General features: G+C 41.3%; 1 protein-coding gene across 1 annotated transcript; it reads right to left on the bottom strand.

Annotated features, from left to right (window-relative positions):
* Positions 1 to 344: 344 nt before the first annotated feature.
* On the bottom strand, positions 345 to 12,438 carry kmt5c (lysine methyltransferase 5C). The gene is made up of 9 exons (XM_072368024.1): positions 12,066 to 12,438; positions 11,487 to 11,619; positions 10,475 to 10,640; positions 10,268 to 10,377; positions 10,004 to 10,167; positions 8,994 to 9,013; positions 8,644 to 8,780; positions 8,339 to 8,511; positions 345 to 7,193 (listed from the first exon to the last, which is right to left on the bottom strand). Exons 2-9 carry the CDS (start codon positions 11,597 to 11,599, stop codon positions 1,894 to 1,896), a joined length of 6,183 nt encoding a protein of 2,060 aa, XP_072224125.1. The 5' UTR covers positions 11,600 to 11,619; positions 12,066 to 12,438; the 3' UTR covers positions 345 to 1,893.
* Positions 12,439 to 14,794: the final 2,356 nt, after the last annotated feature.

Genomic DNA, 14,794 nt, shown 5'->3' with positions numbered 1-14,794 from the left:
AGTTAACGTGCACGAGCGCAAGAAAGCACTTTTTATTTGGACTGATTCTTTGTCACAGCTGATTGATCAGAAACCCCTATTATAGCTGCTTCGTTTCAAACTCAAGATATTGTCTGGTTGCAGCTTTTTTCATGTTAAGTTAATGGAAATAACTTTGTGGAATAATATCACATTGTCAGGCGTGTAACTCAACCAACGGGAAAATAATTAGCAGCTTAAATACGAAGGAAATTAACTGACTGAAGAGATAATAGGGCCCCAAACTAAATTAAAAAAGTATAAACAATAAAATATTTGGTGGCAATTTGCACTCAAGTACTTCCAGAAAATAGGCAGAGACAAAATTACAAAAAAAGAATTGTCTTTAATGATATAAGCTACATTTGTACATTTCTACAGCAGATTTCCAGTAAGACTAACAGCCAATTAGAAAAAAGCAAGCTTCATCTGCAACAGTCAAAAAACTGGATAAGATGTCAAAGACTTTGAAATTAAATACTCAATGTAAATATTTTATCTTGTCCCATTAAATAATAACAAAAAAAACATCTAATAGTTTGAACAATCAATGTGAAATATAAATTACATCAAAGCACCTTTTCAAGAGTGAGGATATTAAAATAAATAATTGGCCTTTCCATAACAAGACAGTACATCTTTGTGGTAGTAATGTAAGGCTGTGCAGTGTCACCGAACACCCCCGCCTCACGATGTCGAATGGGTTCAACAAACAGTACATCATGAAAAGAGCGGAATGCCCTCGTGACCTCCACAATCAACAGCAAATAACTCTGGTTACAATATAAAACACTTGCAAATGTGTAGCTCAATCAGCAACAACAACAAAAAAAAGAAACCTATAACTACTGCAGACAATAAACAATGTATCCTTCTGTAATTTCCTTGGGAAAAAGTGAACGAATGAGAACCGAGTTAACATGTGAGAAGATTGTCACATTGCTGATGCAACAAGGTAATATTGAACATTTTCTCTTCTCAGTCTGCCAGCTGAGAGAAGTTGCAATACAAAGATCTCTTAATGTAGAATCCCTCAATTCATGAAGCACAACTGGCCTGAAAAAAAATATTGCCATTTCTCTCACCTCCTGGTCCACGTAGGTGCTCAAAGAGCGCAGCTGTGGAAACGTGTTTGTCTAGTTAAAATGTACTAGAATATATAGTTTCAGGTCGAGAAGTCATTTAACTGTTCATGCACAAGCCTTTCATTTACGCATCAATGAGTAATGTAAAAGCAACAGTCAAGTGATCGGGTATGACAACGCGCCATATTCTGATCCCCCAAGACGTGCCTGTCGAACGCATGCACACAGACAAGAGTGAGAAAAGAGCTTACTGTGAGTATAAAAAAATGAGGGTAGACATTGTTTTAAACAGGAGCTTCAAAAAGTCACAAGAATATCAAAGACCGAGGCACAAAGCTGCCTTTTCAAACCCAACCAAAACAAGTACCTACAAACAATGAGGGTGGCGTCTGTCTCTACTACCATACATGGTATAGAAAAACTCATACATCTATGTTACAGTACAGTGAGAGGGATTCCATGTTTGGTTTAAACTTCCCGTCACAGATATATTTAATGCTTTGTGTTCTGAATGCATCTGAAATTTGGTTTTCTAAGCAAATTGTAGTGGATTTCAGTTTTAGTAAGACAGTAATTAAAACACTGAAAAAAGCCTGCTCTACATAAAACCCTGTACAAGTTATTTGTACATCAACTTTTCATCAAAATAATGTTTAAAAAATTTAACTCAGGGGGTTTAGAACTAGTAGACTATGACCTGCAATTGTTTACAAAAAACTTTTTTGTAGAAGATACTGGATAATCACCACTGAACACAAAGATCAGATCGAGTGACTTCTGCTCGTACAAATCAATCCGAGTACTGAAGATCCAAGTCGACTGTACCGTCCGTCACCACTAACCTCACTCTCTTGGGTTTTGTGGCACCCATGGAGTGGGACGTAACTGGTCCGTAGTGTGATGTGCCCTGATGTTCCCCAGGCTGGCACTGTTGCTGCATGTCCTTCCTGCAGTGCTCGTCCTGACCTCTGAGCCCTGAAAATCCACCCAAAGAAGTTGGGTTAGACAGTTGTGGTCCACAAGGCTCAAGGACCAGCCTTCCTTGAGTACCTGACGGTTCCATCAGGCAGTGGTAGGTGTAGTTTGCTGAGCCATATCCTGAGTAACCTTCAGCATTATCTCTGAGACCGAGGGTCAATGAATGGTCTCCACTGAAGTTCAGCACGTAGGGTGGACCTTGATAGCCATAAGGGAAAGAGGCTGAGGCGGTCGAGGACTGACTCTTGTTTGCTGGTGCTGGAGTACCTGGAGGTGTGCTGTGGGCCACATGGGGGCTGCTGTGCTGAGACATTGGCGAAAGGGAGGAGCCGAAGCTGAAATCAAAAGGATCTTGTTGAGTGTAACACGGTTGGTGTTTTTCAGAAGCTGACAAAGTGGGTTTATCCAGTTTCATACTCTTATCTTGTGGTGATGAATAACCCTCGGGCCCTTTGCTGGGGAAAAAGAAGGGTCTTGGCAATGCAGAAAAGTTTTTGTATGCCATGATGGTTTCAGCACTGTCTTGCTTATCAGAGGACATCTTGTTTTTGCAGAAAGGTTGGGAAATGGAAGAATTAGGTTTGTTGAAATGAGTGTTGGACCTGATGGGATTGTTGGAGGAACCGAAGTGACCAACATCCTTCCCAAACCCATGAACAGAAATGTTGCTTTTGTCATGGTTGTCTGGATTAACAACATATTTCTGACTCTGTTGAGTCTTGTCAATAGAACCTGATTTTGCACCGAATGTCCTGGACGTGACAGTTGGGCTGCCAGCAGCCATGGTGTCTTTACAAGGTGCACTATACAAGTTCTGACTCTGGTTTCCACCCTGAAACTTGAGAACCCTGTGAATAACTGTGGAGGGTTTCTCTTGAAAGTTGAACGCACTGTCTGGAGGATTGGGATTTTTCACTGTAAAGAGCTGAGGAGAGAGGAATCTGTTAGACATTTGTGACGGAACTCCTCTAACCGTGTTCGCCTGACTACTTGAAAACGGCTGCGATTTATTTGGAATGGTCATGCGATGAAAGGGACCCTGGGATTTGAGGTTAGATTGGGTTTTTGACTGACTGGTGATGAAAGATTGGGTTAGAGGAGCAGGATTTTGAGGAGTAAGAGAGGATGATGTTGCACCAAACAATCGAGGCTTGCTGGCAGACAAAGACTGAGATCTGAGGTCTTCTTTGGACAGCCTTGCTCCTACATTTCTGTTTGCAAATCGATCCTTAGCCATCAAGTCTGAGTTTCCCACAGCCAAAAAACCAAAACCGGGGTTGGATGGGTTTCTGTCTTTTGGGGCATCCTTTGTTTCGCACTCCAGAGGAACAGAGTCACTTTTGGAAGAAATTAGGCCTGGGAAAAACTGCAGATCCTCACTGGTGAAGTTATTTCCTGGACTCGGAGGGCCAAGGTATGGTGTTTCGGTGGTCCAGGTATCAGATGGGCTGTGAGAGAGGGGGCTGCTGAAGGGATCAGTGGGCGGATCCAACGAACACAGATCTGATGGAGAAGATGGGAGTATGTTCTGTGGCTGATAATACCCCTCAAAGTTTAGACACTGAAAGTCCAGAATATCATCGCAGCAGTTTGTGAAGCTGGGCTCACCAGAGAGCATGTTATCTGCAGTTGTGAATGGAGGCGACTGAGATGGGGGCTGGATGACAGAATTAGCAGCACTGGAACAGGCTGCGGGCTTTTCCAACGTCTGAGATGAACACAAGCCCTCAGAGAGCCTCGAGAGACTGTTATCAATTTGTTGAAGTGTGTGACTAAGGCATGTGGTGGGTGTTTCCACAGGCCCACACTTGCGCATTCTGTCCATTTTATGCCTCTGTTTCCTTCCTCCACTGGTCATCTCCAACCTTTCTGTGATTCTATCTGCAGCGGACGGTATAACCTCAGCTTTATTATCGTTAAGAGGCGAAGACAGCGACAGTGGTGACAGAGACAACGAAAATGGCGGTGGCTCTTGCTTGAGAGGGGCTGAGTTGTTGTTCAGCCTCTGAGAGGATGCGTACTCTTTGAATGTGCTGAAATCATTACATTCTTTCTTTTGTTTCCCTAAAACATGACCCTTCATCTCTCTCTTAATATTGGGCTCTATTTTTAATTCAGGCTGGAAGAGCTCCTCTTTGCTGTCCACCTCCCAAATATCCTCCGCCTTCCGCCGTAGTTTGATCACCGGTAATGGATGACCGTTTAAATCCAATTCTGGCTCCAGCTTTTGTTGTGATCCACTTTCAAACAAGCAGCAGTTATTTAAAAAATTATCTTCAATTTTAGTTTCCTGCCCTACCGCTGATAATTTCTCACTGGCACCATTTTGACTCTCTATTTTTTCTGTAAATTGCTGGACTCCAAACAGAAGCTGCCTGTCAACTTTCTCTTTCATTTCTGCTTTTCCATCAATAGATTCTCTTGGTCCACACACACTTTCAGCATTTTCAAGGGCTTGGTCTGATTTTATGCCAGTCGTGGAAAGGACGGTTTTCTTGTCATTCAATCTTTCACCTCTTCGTTTCAAACGATGCAATCTGCTCCTCGACTTCTTACTCGCATGAACGTGAGCCTGAGCTGCCTCCATCTCCATGTTCAAAATTGATACAGAATCCATGATGGCTTTAAAAGGATCGCACGTCACCAAATCATCGTCCTTCTCTGTTTTTAATGCCACGCTTTCATTTTGCATTTCCCACACTTTCCCTCTTCTCCTCTTGAGACGGATCTTAAAATCAAGGCCCGACTTGGTCTCCTCTGAAGCACTCTGCTCGGAAGTGAACGCATCCACCTCATCTTTTGTCTGAGATTCATTTGGACACGGGCTTTCAGCACATTGTTGTTGGATACTGTCCGGATCTTCCACTTGTTTGAGCTCCACAGGTTCCGCACTGCGCAGCGTCTGAGCCTTGTTGTCATCTTCATCTCGTCTCTCTAATTTACATTTCCTAACTTTCTTCGATAGATGGTCTCGCTGAGCCTCATTAACTCTGGAGCGAAGCACTCTGTTGGAAAAGGTTTGTTTCGTGATCCTTTTGGGAGTCACCTTCTGGACTTCTGTTTTCACTCTGACTTTGCCATCCCTCTTCATTTTGCAGTTCTCCCCTGAACATGGGGTAAGGTCTTGCCTGACTGCTGGAGTTGTATTAAACTCGGGAGCTTTTTTGGAAACCTGATCTGAAAAAGAGTTCTGACTTTGTTCAGAGTCTATTTCCACAGAACTGCGAAATGTTCGTTTCTTCAGAGGTATGTTGGACTGCGTGTGCGGTTGGGGATTAGTGTCTAGGTGCAGATTAGTTGTTGTTTTTGCAGAAATCACTGACTTATGAGGTAGTGGGTTGAGGCAGGTGGCAGGTGGGTCATTGTGCTTCTGTGAAGACTGAAGCTGCAAACTTTTCTCACTCAATTCTGTCTTAGATAAAACAGGAACTTCTTTGCTCAAGTGTCCCTTGGTGCTTTGCTTATTGTCTGCTTTTGTTTTCCTTGTTCTAGGCGTCCTCTCACGTCCTCTCAAAATCCTCCTCTGCACTGCACGATGGCACCTGCCTCCATTTATTTCAGTCTGTTCCACTTCCCCCTCAGCACTCTGCATTTCTTTAGAGACTGCCGTACAAAACTCTCTGCCTACTAGATCTCCCTGCAATCTCTTATCTATTACAGATTTATCCTTTCTTAAAATATCAGACAGCAGAACTTTTGCCTGTTTTATAACAACGTCTTCTTCCAGTCTACTTGCTGGCTGTTTCCTCAAATCTCTTTTCATGTGTCCTGGTACTTGAGGAATTCCTTCATGCAGACACGCATCCGTGACTGTATTTTCAGCACACTTGATATTATTTTGTCCACTATTCTCGACAATGGAAACGACTTTACATTCAGACCCTTTCACTTCCACAGTTCTTTTACTTTTACATTGTACAGCGGTGGAAGCAGAACTTCTTTTCTCTTTCTGTCTTTTACTTTTGTCCTTTACGACATCCTGCTGCTCATTCTGGATGCAACGTTCCTCCTCTTCTGACAAAGTTTGTATTTCAATAACCTTGTCAGCCCTCTTTTTCTCACAATGGGACGAATCCCCCAGAATCTCAGTTGCAGGCTCCTTCCTTACATTTACTTTGTCTTTGGCCTTGAAAAACATTTCCCTAACTCCTCTGTTTCCTTCAGCTGTGATGAAGTCTGACCTGGAAACTCGTTTTTCTGTCAGATTTGCTGGTTTAGGACCCGGTTTCGCCTTGCCTTTGACCATAACCCGACCTTTCGTGTCTTCACACAGCTTTCTGGCCTCCGAACTTTGTGACACTGATAACCTCGTTAGACTAACTGTGATGTATTGCTTCAGGGATATTACTGGATTGTCCGCAGCCTTCTTCGATCCATCTGTGACTCTCTTACAAACCTCAACTGGGGTTGAAGCTCCAATAGTCTTGCACTGTGGTTGCTCTGCAGCTGGATTTTGAGCCGAGGCGGGTGTGCAGGATTCAACACTGCCACACTTGTTGCTTTGACTTCCTGTGATTGCTTTGTCTATCTTCTCCTTTGTTATTGCACTGCAGATCGTGTCAACCTGAACAGGATGACGAGCCGTAGTAGTGTTTGCTGATTCGGTTTTACTGGACCCCGCCTCTTTCTGTTGTGTGATGCTCTTTGTTCTTGAAGAGCTTCTGATGTGAACTTTCTGCCTTTCCACCACTTTGACAGGCTTTCCATCAGGTTTGCTTTTCTGATTAACTGACATGGAGGAATTTAGCGTAAAAGGCGTCAAATTTACTGCAATGTTGTCAATTTCATCCGTCGACTCAAGTTGCCTCAGTCTGTTGTGTTTTGGCTTCACCTCCTCCAGCTGAAGCAGCAAGGCCCTCTCTTTGCTTTTGGGATCCTTACAATTAAGTAAAAAACCCACAGAGTGGCGCCGCACTCTGATTCTCAGGTCCTTCAGACCAACGTGGGACAAAAGTGGAAATGTTCTTTGCTGTTTGACTGTGGAGGATTTCAGCTGGGGCTTTCCGGATCGTCTTTGCTTCTCTCGTCTCCACTTTTTTGTTTGACTCAATTTTCTGTTCTTCAAGGCATTTCTCCTCATCTGCTGGGTAAAGGAGTTCCTTGAGGGGATGGCTATGAATGAAAGATAACAAACAAGCACTTCAAATTAATCTTTTCCACACAAAAGCATTTTTCTGCTGATGTGTTCATTCAGCACTAAAAAAGATAACATTGTCTTAAAACAAAAAAGCATCAAGTCTTTCGCAGTAAGTAACACACATCTACTGGGGATAATACATACAGAAAATATTAAAAATGGTGAGATTCTTACATATCCATTTATCATCTGGGTCATTCTATCATGCAAACTTCGAACAATAGTAGGAAAAAAAAAAAAGAGAAAAACTCATTTAAAAATAGCCTTAAGCTCTTTACAGAAGCTCATCAAACTGCTACACGTATGTGCAAATATACCGTCATCATCCACTGGAATATATCAAATTCTCCCTCCTGCTGCATTATCATAGCTTTAGGCTAGCTCATGCAAAGCAGATGCAGTATCACATGCAACCTAATCACAACTATGGTTCTACGGTAATAATCTATATGCATTAATCGATCATTTTTAAAGGTATTACAATATTCTGATTAAGAGCTTTGACCCATTTGTGAGCAGTCTAACATAATATTTCTGATGATCCCTTTCTGTTCACAATCTAAAACCCCAACCAGTGATTTTGTGTGTTGCTGTGACGTGAGGAGAAACATTTATTCCACTTTAAACCAAACTGATTAAAAACCAAACTCCAACAGCATGCACAGTAATCTCTTCATGCAGAGGAGACACATACTCTGGTTTTAACATGTATGGGATAGCACAGAAGTGGCAGCATTAGTTAATACTTTTTCTGTTCTATCGTAGCACAAAAATGTAATTATTACTATTTACCAAGAAATCCAAGTTTTAGGTCTCCTTAATTATTTTCATCTCATATTTGATCAATTCTTTATGGACATGAATGAACAGGTCACGTCACTTTTTCTTACAGCTAAATCACACCAAGCATTTGATAACCACCGAACACTGTTAAACCTTCTCCATTACAACTTGCTGTATAACTGCACTGATTCTTATTCCTGGAAATGCTGTACTGTCTGGGCAAGCAAAGTGCATCCTGTGTTTGAATTTGCCTAAATTCATTTTGACAATATTTAGCATTTAAATCAAAGCTTTTTAGTAGCTACTTTTCAAAGGACATCATTTTTGAGCTGGTTACCTTGAAAGAGACCAGAGTGTATTCCTGGTGTTATTGGCCTCGCAGCAAAGTGACCTTTCTCTCTGTGATGACGAAGGTATCGCTCTCTCAGGCGATACTTTTGGCCCACAGAGTCCTTTGTTTCCTCACATTCAGGCTGTTTCCCTCTGTGTTTGAAGTGACCCTCTCCGTTCCTGAAGAACAATGAAAAGAACTGAATGAAATGCTGAAAGTTGAAAAATGTTGGTAGGAAGATTTCTTCCAATATTTTATCAACAAAATCTAATCAGCAATCAAGACAATGCCTGATGAAATGATGGACACACCTCTCACAGGTGCAGCATTCGCACATTTCATTGCCTTCTCCAAAAAAGCTGGCACCATAGTAACATGTGATCTCCTCCCCAGGTGATATGGGTCGAATCACTTCAACACAAGCAATGTTTTTCTCACCAGGGACAAACTGGGCAGGTGCAAAAGGTAGAAAAAACAGCATTAGACAAAGGTTAGTTGACCCCTTGGGATGCAACAACAAAGCAGTTGGAAAAACAGAAGAAGAGTGCAATTCTGTATAGAAACACAACTTTCAAGGTACAAAATGTCACTAAATAACGTTAACAACAGGTACGCATTTACCAGAGAAACTCATTTTAATTTCGTGCACATTGCAGATTACCTTGCAGTTTGGCTTGCAGTCTTCAATCCAGAAAAGCAAGAAAAAGAAACAGAAAATATTAGAAAGTTCTTAATTCAATCACAGCAACATACAATGGACTCGTTTTTCAATCGCTGTTCATACATTTCTGCAAAAGCTCACAGATTAAGCTGATTAACTCTAAATCAGTGTTAGAAGAAAAGAAACAACCTGGGATTCAAACAGCCTTTTGGAAAATAAACAGCTCAGCTGAAAGCGAACAGACCGGCAGGCGTTCTCTGAAGAACAATCTGTGAGTACCTAACTTTGGGCCGGTGTTGATAAAAAACAGCTCAATTTCACTGACATTAAGAAACATTTTCAGACTCAACACACATTCACCTCTCTGCATGAGTAGCTGTGTGTATTTTCACTGTGGTGAAAACAATCTATGTGTGCTTTCTGTACACTTTTAACATTGTGCTCATTCATGAACGGGATTCATCAAACTGACTAATGAACTCAACTTCATGGCCGAGTTCATTAGTCGATCGAATCTCTGACTGTGACACATGCTGCACAGCAATGAAGGCGTGGCTATCCACGTATCTTTGAAAGGTCAAATTAATCATCATCCACTGAGGCAAAACACTTCCTGCATTCAAAACACATTTCAAAGTAAAGTAACTTATTTGCACGGCATTACCCGTCAATGAGAGGTGGACAAGTTAGACAACATTGTGCATTCCAGGTTCATCTGGAGACAATGTGCCTATTATACAAAAATGCTTCGACAAAGCTCATCTACAACTCTACAAAGTACACGGTGAGAACAGCAAGAAGCAGCTAATGCCAGTCAAGCTTCCATTTACATGTGCACGGACCAACAAATTCATTTCTCCCAAGGTTCCTCCATATTTGCTGACCCTGATAACTAAAAACAGTGACGGCAACCTAAAGTGTTCTGCTCATGAAACCCAACAACAAGCCACTCCAACTCGCCTTTTGCATGCTCCGAGAAAAACGTTAATCGTGAATGCAAACAAACTCACCGTGGTTGATGAAAGCTGCCGGCCCGAGCCAGAGCTGAGCGCAGCGCTTGCGTGTAGAATACATCACACTAAAGTCATTGACCCCTGCCCTGAGCACAGCACTGTCAGCTGGGCTCAGCTCTGCTATGCAGCCCAGCAAGACCTCCACTCGCTCTCCCACAAACCTGCAGAGCAGACATACAGTTTTAAACCACTGCGCTGAAACAGCAACAGTTACTGTTAGTCCTGCCTAAAGAATTCAAAGTTACAAGTGTGAGTGATTACCAGTGCCTCGTCGATGTTATCTTTGCTCCGTTCGTCTCTGAGGAGTATCTGTCACAGGATTCTATCTTGATTCCACTATCAAGCAGGAAGGCACTGAGGTAGCGATAAACCTGCATCCACATCATACAGTAAATGGGTTAGACTGTAGTGACAAAATTCAAGAATCGTTGAATTCCTATTCCTAATTCAGAATAATTTCATGCCTACATGTTGTCTCAGCAGCTCCTGTCGATGGCTTCCCAGAGCATTGAAGTAGTCACCAGCTAGCTCTCCCACCGTCAGTGCCTCAAACGTAGCATTGAAGTCGTGCGTACGTTGAAATCTTAACAAAGTCTCCTTGAGGTTACCCCAACGCCGAACCTCTGGTGGGGGACTAAAACAGAGATAATGACACGTAAGCAACAATGAAATGAAACGGTGTAAACAAACTTTTTTAAACATATATATTTTAGATACAACATCCAACAGTATGCTGTCGTGACCAAGAGAAGATTTGATAAATTACTCACATTTTTCTCTATATTGCCTATCTGGCATGTAAAACCAGTGATTAGTTACACAACCAACTGACTACTGCGAAATTACAACCACTAATGATGTTCCACATTTAGATCATGATAATTACTGCATCTTTGCTAGAAAGACACTTTCTAATCTGAAAGATCAGCTGCATCAACCTCAACATCTAATGTGACAAAACAATGAATAAAACTATGATTATCATCACTTAAAAATGATCAAATGTTAGATTTTTTTCTCAGTCCAAGCTGGCGAACAATAACAATGCTACATGATTAAAAGTCCACTGAACTGGTCTCTATAAAGATACGTTTGCATAAGCACTGGGGTCACTTTCCTTTAAGTTAAAGTTGTTGACCTTGGCAATATTTGCCTGTACATCTAATAAAGTGGATTGAATGAAGTGTTCTTCAGCTGACCAGATATAATAGATTCATGTAATTTGATTCAAAATGCTCAAATATTTGAAACAAACAAACATCTAGCATGAGCTTCTGTGTACCGCACACTTTTCAGAGAGGCTTGGGTGTCATGGCATGTGTACACATGTCCTCATAAGTATGCAACCAGCAGAAATGATCACAATAACATTGTCTGACTGTGAAAGCCAAACAGAAACTACTCACATCACTGGAATGTAATTGCTCAACGATCGTGACATTAATTGACTGAGCTTTGCATCCCACGTGTAACAGCTTACCTAATGTTCATTTTGTGGGTGCTGAAACCCAAAAGAGGGTCCAGCACCAAACTGGTGGCCAGGTCATCGGTCTCACACAGCTCCTTCACACTCATTCTAGTGCACCCGTCCATTGCCTCCCACCATCAGCATGCTGCAATCACACGGATCAAAGTAACACTATTGACGACAACAACAACAACAACAAACAGTGAGGAGGTTTGCATTTCTGGGCATTCCAGCCTGGTACATAGCATCATATGTGTGTTACATTAGTTATTAGCTAACGCGCCAAAGTTAGCGCGCTCTCTCATCTTGTGGTCATTTTTAAAAATCTGCGTCTCACAATAACCAGACAATGATAACCTTATGTGAATGTGACTGGGTTCCAATTTGTTTCCATAGCACATTAGCTTAGCATTTCAGCTTGCTGGGGATATATGCTGTTATCAGCTGAGGGAGGAGGCTAAACATCAATGTAGCAATAACGGCCTGAAGCTAGCGTAAAATACCTGCATCAAATCATTCATGGAAACTAGGATCTTAGGACATATCTGTGGAGCAGTATGCTATCACGGCGATGCAAACTAGGATACCTACCTGGGAGTCTTTTGTAGTCAACAAAAGTATCGTCAGGTTGACAATTTTACCGCAAGCTACTTGCTTGCTTTGGCTCCGTAGCCTGGAAGGGAAAGTTAGCCTAGCAACGCAACCAGCTAGCTTTGCGCCGTCTTGCTGGCTAGCCAGATCAGCTGCATACGAAAATGGAGTCTCCCCGTCACTTCAGGTATTCGTCGATTTTCCGACTATTTTAAATCTCAGTTTGAATTCAGAAAGGTAGTAATATACCAAGATGGATTACAAATTAACACAAAAAAATTAAGTGTTTCGTAGCTGCTAAGTAGCTTTGCAAAGATCCTCTAGTAGCAAAAGTTGATGAGCGACGTCCGGCGCAACCAAACTATTCTTGGCCACGCCCACACACTGCGCTATTCGCTGAGGTCAAGGGCAATTCCAGAAATTGAACCTAGTGCAGTGATTTAAGATCGTTGATTGGTCAGGTTTCTGATGGGTGGAGAGATCTATGCGCTAGGTTTCCTAAGCTGAGCAGAGGTAAGTATTTCATCTGGTATAGTGGCCTCTATTTAGCTGCTGGAGTGCATTTCACAGAATCACTCACATGAACAGCTAACCAAAACACAGCGAGGCAGCAATCATCAGGAGCAATACTGTAACCTGCCGGCTGGCATGGCAGAAAGGCTCAATATGATAGTTGTGTAATTCAAAAGCCTGAGGCGGATATTGTTGTTGCCAGTTACTTGGCTAAAATTGTAATTAGTGAGTAACTCTCTCCGATTGATCAGTGCTATAAGGAGTTACTATTTAATTTCGGAAAAACAACTTGTTACAGTTTGCAGCCTGTAATTACAGAGCTTTTTTTAAGCCAGTGGTAATTAGGAATTCATGATGAATTTCTTAAACTGCAATGTTGTTCAAGTTAAAGAACCAAGTTAGTTTAATTGAAAAGCTTTACACGGTGTTGGCAAAAAACTAGTGTTTACAAACCTTTGCAGGATTGAAATATGTCAGACTGGTTTATTTACTATTATTAAGGTAGTTATACTTGGAGAGTAAAAAGAAATGTTGTGATCTTTTGTATTGAGGCTACGCTTTTTAATTTAAAAACTGCCTTTGCTTCTAATGGGTTAAAGCTCTTAAAGCTTGTTTATCATACAGTTTTAAATATACACCGCATACTCCTTCCCATCAGATAGGAAATTCAAGCTGATGGGGGATAAAGCATTTTAAAATAGACCAATCTGTTTTATTGAAGAATTCTTATGTGTTTTTTTTAAGTATTCTGTTACATAGAGCCTGTCAACCATTTCAGCTCATTTACCTGAAATGTAATTTCTGAAAAACATTTTAAGAACTCTTTCAAGACATTTTACAGCTTGCTCTCCTCTGGATTTTTGCCAGAGATCCATCTTGAGGGCTGAAATGTCCCCCTCCACCAATTATTCTGCCACTCAGTGGACAAGTTTCAACTGGAAAACAATCAAAAGTAGTGCTGCTGCATATTTTAAAGCACATCAAGCATCCAAGCTTCCACAGACAGCAAGCTCCAAGGTCTTTGTCGTAGAATACACAAGTTAGTCTATCATCACAGGGGGCAAGCTGCCGTATTTTATGTGGCTAAATTAATCCATTCGGTATTGATTATGTTTATGTAAGATTATGAAATGTGTTCATTCTAGCTTAGACTCTGCTTTTTATTTTTAGTTGGCTTTCAAAATGCTGCACGCACAGCAGTTAATCATCCCCTGTGGTGGACTTGCTGATTGTTGAGTCTGATACATAAATCAGCAGGCGATTTGATGAGTTGATTGGCGTTGGCCTCTGTTGAACCACAGTTGTTTTGGCTTATTGCTAATAAACCTTCATCAAAGCTGTTGTGGAATGGGTCACATTTGTATGTCTGCAAGTAAAGGAAAATTATCTTTAAAAGATAAGGAAAAGATAAACACTGCAAAGGCAGTTTTTAAGACTGACATTAACCTCGGTTTTAGAACGGTGGAGGAGGAAAGCAGCGCGGACGGGGAAAATAGCCAGTTCTGAACCCATTACATGCTCAGTGGATAGACCTTTTAATGCAAAGTGTCCCATTTTTCTGTCTGAACCACGAAGTATCAAATAGGTAAATGCACACCGAGGTAAGACCACCCATGCCAATGACTCATACTTCAAATGTTCGACAGACAATACAGACAGTCTGCACAGAATGAAAGAAAAAAGCAGCCCCGAGGCAGGAGAAACGTGTTGAAATTACACTCCCAAACCCCTTGTACATATCTTTTCTAACATTTGTTGCTACTTTCTCAAAGTGATCTTAAAGATAAAAGAAAAACCAGACACAAATGTAAAAATTCTGTTTTTTTTATTTCTACTTTGGAACAGAGACCATCAGCTTGACTTGAAAACAAATGAAATACAAATAAAAATACCATTGATTCCTGTTTATTTAATCTTAACCGTAATAATCTTATGATTATCATATTTACCCAGCAACAGTGCATGGTGCAAAACATCCCTGGTTAAAGAAAATCCTACGCTTATAAGCTTGCAGTTCCTAAGCTTAAATGTGAGTAAAAACAATGTGAAAAGAAGTGATGAGCGAGCAGACGTGAAGAGGTGACATCCATAGAGAAGCAGTTTGAGAAATAAATCTACGCCGTCTACATTTGTATAGCTCTGAAAATGAGTGAAAGCAGCTTTTATAGAACCATTTATTTAGGACACAGCAGATCTGCAAGTTTCATGAACGGATC

The sequence above is a fragment of the Leuresthes tenuis genome, unplaced genomic scaffold (assembly GCF_036924035.1).
Source record: "Leuresthes tenuis unplaced genomic scaffold, fLeuTen1.0.hap1 SCAF_17, whole genome shotgun sequence".
In the NCBI taxonomy this organism is placed as follows: domain Eukaryota; kingdom Metazoa; phylum Chordata; class Actinopteri; order Atheriniformes; family Atherinopsidae; genus Leuresthes; species Leuresthes tenuis.
The sequence above is the reverse complement of the archived record's forward strand: the minus strand, read 5'-3'. Positions and strand labels throughout refer to the sequence as shown.